The sequence below is a fragment of the Macrobrachium rosenbergii genome, chromosome 42, assembly GCF_040412425.1.
Source record: "Macrobrachium rosenbergii isolate ZJJX-2024 chromosome 42, ASM4041242v1, whole genome shotgun sequence".
NCBI lineage: Eukaryota > Metazoa > Arthropoda > Malacostraca > Decapoda > Palaemonidae > Macrobrachium > Macrobrachium rosenbergii.
Genome location: NC_089782.1, coordinates 39,176,373 through 39,181,321, shown reverse-complemented (window position 1 = coordinate 39,181,321; position 4,949 = coordinate 39,176,373). Strand labels below are relative to the sequence as shown.

The window sequence follows — 4,949 nt, the reverse complement described above, 5'->3', positions numbered from 1 at the left end:
AATTGATGTTTGTGCGTCTCACCAAGCTGTGTTGGAAGCGGTGCTTGCGCCTTGCTTTTAAGATCGAAGGTGAATGAATACCGGTTTTTATCCTGTGGGCGGAGCTTGTTAAGGTAAAGTAGTGCATTTCCGCCGATTTTATCATTTTTTTGTGGAGCTTTGATGGAATTTTTATTCTACTTCGTTAGGGAAAATGGTCGACATTTCGCGTAGGTATGTTAAAAAATTCGTTCTTCTACCTTTGATTGTCCTAACGTAAAACAACTGATTTTCGTAATGTAAATGAGGTGGCTTTTTCGCAAATGTGCCAGATACTAAATGGTTCTTTAAATAGATATGTCTAATATTCATTCCCTTACCTTATAATACTAAATTAACATTATACCTTAAAAGAAAATGATGATTATTGAGCATCGCAATGTACATTGGTGGTCTTCAGGGCTCCTGAGACACACAGAGAGGGTCCCTACATAAGCCTCAGTGATAACTTCTGTCGCCGGCATCGAAGGAACAGGTATAAAAGCCAAGGCTTCTGCCAACATCATCAATATCGCTGTTTTCGTTCAGTGCAAGATGCTCCCTAAGATTCTCCTGCTGGTTTCTCTGACGGCCGTTGTTGCTGATGTCGTCCCAGACTTTGTTATCAAGGGAAAATGTCCCGCGATTGACGAACACAAATTATGGAGAGAACAGTTGCCTAATCACTATAAGGTAGTCGCGAAAAGAACGTTATTCCATGGGTCATCCATCAAACAACAAATGGCAAAGATGAGATGAATATTGAGAATACTTGCATCACTTGCACGTAACGACTCTGCACATAATGACTCTAACATTCGTCTTTTTTTTCCAGTTTGGAGGCGTTTGGTATCAGCAGGCGATCTCAACAAACCCGTATCAGCTTCTGAAGGAGTGTGTGCGGATCCAGTATGATTTCAGTAAGTAAAGCCCGAATGTATGTATATATGCACATTTAAGCTTGTATGTTCGTGAGAAATTTATAGTAAAGGTCTGTTCCATAAGCGTCCATGACACTGTATGACCTCCCGTTGCATATAAAGCATTTCAGACTTACCATCATTTTATCGTAATATATTTCGTCCGTTTTCATAACGATCTGTTTTTCAGATGGCAAAGGATTCGACGTTAAGGGCGTCGGCATCACCCCTGAAGGAAGCAAGCTGAAGAGAGTCGGAAAGATCGAGCCGATGCCCCTCGGAGACCCCCATCTCATGATCAACCTCGAGAATTGTGAGTCTCAGTCGTTCCGTCCTACTGTATCTTTGTTTTGGTAACGCTTTATAGCAGCTTCTAAATATCTGAAGAATGTTGCTTGGGTACAGATCAACTAATTGACATTCTTTTATCTCTCCAACAGCCTTCCCAGCGCCCTTGATAATCCTCGACACCGACTACAACAACTATGCCTGCTTGTACTCCTGCATAGATTACAACTACGATCATCACTCTGACTTCTCCTTCTTCTTCTCCCGAGCTCCCGAGGCCTACGACAAGTACATCGATAAATGCAGAGCAGCCTTCGACAGCATTGGAGTTGACTCCAATAGACTGATTAAGACTGAACAAGGAAATGATTGCGACTATGAAGAACTGAAGAGATATGTTCATGACGAGCTTTAGATCACCATGATATATTGTAGATAGGTTAAGGTTAACACCGGTATTATATTACATTGTTATGTAATAGATGTTTTTCCATGAATATTTTCTATATTCGATTAATAAAAAAGACATTTAACAGATTCTTTTATTCAATACTTTTATTTCCAGAACAAATCTCATGGAAGCAAAGTCTCATTGCAAATTTTTAAGCATTGAAGACGAAAAAGTTGAAATATTTTATAGGACAATTTCCTAACACAGACCAAAAGTGTAAGTAAAACTTCATAAATTATACAAGATGTATTTTACGTCAAGACCAAAACAATCTGCGGGAAGGGATTAAATTACAGTATAGTAACGAAAACTGATTTAGAGATATATAGGAGCAGACTATTTTAGGAACAAGATAGATTATGACCGAAAAACTTAAAAATTTGAGTACATGTGCAGTATTCATTTGGTAAAGAATATTTTAAATAAAAAGTCACGTAAATCATGAGTGAAACGAAATCTTCATGCAAGACATAGGTTGTTGGAAATTTGGTCGTTAGAATTTTGGCCAATATACTAAAGTAAAGTGTCTTTTTAGAGTTGTTTCATAGCTGCAAATTGCTAATATAAACTGACTTGTATCGTACGTTTCGACGGAAAAGGCGGCTTTTAGATAAGACGACTCCCAAATTCCAGCCCTGACTTTCAAGGTTTTATCTCATATCGGTGGTATATGACGATCCTCAAGCTACCAAGCCATCTGTGGTGAAGTTTAGGTCAGTGAGCACCAAACAACTGAGATATGCCCGTTCAGTGAATTAAATACCTTGGATGTTTTAATAGCAACAAGATACCATACCTTCATGTATAACCTGGAAGTCGTTTGAATTGTCGATACGGGGTTCAGGGTAAAATAAAATTTGCTTGCTGCAAAAGTTGTTTTCAAAACTGAAACATCAATAACTTTCGTTGATTCATCATTACAACAGATTGTAAGAGATTTTGAGGTTAGTGTATTTTTATTTACAATCTGGTAACTTAAAAATTTGCTATAGACTGGTATTTTCAGTAGAATCTAAGGACACTCCCCTTTCATTTAATGACTGAAGTGTCGTCCTGTTCGCCGAAATGAAACCTCACGTTAGTCCATAGAAACGTAAGGGCCATAGACCAACAATTCATTGACATCCATGACTTACAAACATCTCTACAAGAGTCGTTTGAAAGCACCTCCACGGTGAAATCAAATAAGATCGCCTTCTTATAGCCGACGTTGCGCGTATCCAACTCTAAACATACAGATGAGCCAAACCACACACCCATCCTCCCAGAGAGAGAGAGAGAGAGAGAGAGAGAGAGAGAGAGAGAGAGAGAGAAGAGAGAGAAGTGTGTGCGAGTGAGATATAACCAGATGATCCCGAGCCCCCTTCCCGAGCCTTGATTCGCCACGCCCATTCATCTAGACGAGAACCCTGAGCCAAGGCATGCAAAACCTTAGTCTTCTTTTTAACTCCGTTCCCTTGGGCAAAGGCTTGTTGAAGAAATAACGAAGCATTAACAATTATCCTTGACGTCGAGTACAGATAACTGTACGTGTAATGCTGACTTAATACGAGATGATATACTGTCTTCATACAATCATTCACTACGCAAACAAATTCATATGGTTACCCATATCAGTTTAATACTGCACGATGTCTTGCAGGCATAGAAAATTGGGTAACTTTATATCCACTATTTTACACACTTATTTTCACACACACACACACACACACACACACACACATTTTATATATATATATATATATATATATATATATATATATATATATATATATATATATGTATATATGTGTATATATATATGTGTGTGTGTGTATATAATGTATTTATTCGGCATTGCACAACTATAAGCACATGCACAGAAATGTTCGTTGCTTAAATGTGATTCTTCCTTTATTCCCACTTTCAACCAAACTCTGTCTGTTTAGTCATAGGGTCAGTCATCATTTAGAATATTATATTGTAAACATCACAATTTAGTCACTTGATAATACCACAGAATATATATATTCATATAAATATACATATATACATGGATATATTATATTTATATATATATATATATATATATATATATATATATATATATATATATATATATATATATATATATATATATATATATATAAGTGTTTAATATATATTTATAGATAAGTGTTTGACAACATTTGTAACTTTGTTGCTGGAATCTACGGAGTTTTTTTTTTTTTTTATTTCCATGTTTCAGTTTGTGGTTGAAAACAGGTAATTCATCCTTCTATTCATTGCCTTTACTGCAACTTCAGTTTTCGCCATTCTGTGGTATCATCAAATGACTAAATTGTGATGTTTATATATATATATATATATATATATATATATATATATATATATATATATATATATATATATATATATATATATACATGTGTGTGTGTATGTGTATGTGTGTGTATGTGTGTTTGTGCATACTGGTATGTAAAGTATTGTTTGTAAATGTATTATAATTATCAGTTGTAATAACTGCAATTCTAAGTTTTTTGTAATGTAAAGTTTCTTTGTAAGACCTCTGGTGGCAAGGGTGCTTTTTGTTTTTTTCAATACAAGTTTCGCCTCCTCCACTTTGGAGTTTAGTATCCTTTTTTCAGTTAACTTCGCAAGTAGAAACCTTGTACAGTTAGATTCACTGGTCTGTGTTTACAGGGGTAGTTACTTCAGGGAGTGTGGTAAACATTGTAAGTACCCGAGTTGGTTGTCATAATATTGTTATAATTCTGTTATTTTTGGGTTGTTATACTATTTGTGAATGGTTATGTGTTATTTCATTTTAATGATATGGTGATGGGTTTTCCCATCGCCATATCATTAATAAGGTTTATTAATAAGCAAAGTATTTTTAGCAGGGTGCAGAGAGGTAAAACACGATTGGAAAGAACCCATGGCCTAACTATACATTATATATATATATATATATATATATATATATATATATATATATATATATATATATATATATATTATATATATATATATATATATATATATATATATATATATATATATATATATATATATATATTTATATATTTATATATATATGAAGATAAGAAGGCCCATAAAACACTATTTGAATGTTGCAACCATATATTTCGGGCAGTTCCTTCTGTGCCCCTGATCACTGGAAAAATATGGACAGATGAAATATTACAAGGGTATATATACAAAGCATATATAGGAGTGCCCGAAATATATAGTTGCAACGTTCAAATAGTGTTTTATGGGCCTTCTTATCT

At 34.7% G+C, this 4,949-nt stretch overlaps 2 protein-coding genes across 3 annotated transcripts in view; one reads left to right on the top strand and one right to left on the bottom strand.

The window, feature by feature from the left end:
- The window catches only part of LOC136828307 (crustacyanin-A2 subunit-like), a 1,183-nt gene extending 1,114 nt beyond the window's left edge, over window positions 1-69 (bottom strand). The window contains exon 1 of one of the 2 annotated variants that reach the window (XM_067086177.1): window positions 1-69. This exon is cut by the window's left edge and continues 169 nt beyond it. The gene's annotated coding sequence lies outside the window, so the exon portion shown is untranslated. The other variant, XM_067086176.1, reaches the window with a different exon arrangement.
- A 461-nt stretch (window positions 70-530) lies between these two features.
- LOC136828306 (crustacyanin-C1 subunit-like) lies at window positions 531-1,759 on the top strand. The gene is made up of 4 exons (XM_067086175.1): window positions 531-711; window positions 854-938; window positions 1,129-1,251; window positions 1,379-1,759. The coding sequence occupies exons 1-4, from the start codon at window positions 574-576 to the stop codon at window positions 1,639-1,641; spliced, it is 609 nt and encodes a 202-aa protein (XP_066942276.1). The 5' UTR covers window positions 531-573; the 3' UTR covers window positions 1,642-1,759.
- Window positions 1,760-4,949: the final 3,190 nt, after the last annotated feature.

Bases quoted from the DNA above. Each gene is read 5' to 3' on its own strand.
- LOC136828306 (XM_067086175.1), top strand. From the start codon at position 574: ATGCTCCCTAAGATTCTCCTGCTGGTTTCTCTGACGGCCGTTGTTGCT. The intron at 712-853 runs GTAGTCGCGAAA...TTTTTTTTCCAG, and splicing joins AGTTGCCTAATCACTATAAG to TTTGGAGGCGTTTGGTATCA. The intron at 939-1,128 runs GTAAGTAAAGCC...TCTGTTTTTCAG, and splicing joins GCGGATCCAGTATGATTTCA to ATGGCAAAGGATTCGACGTT.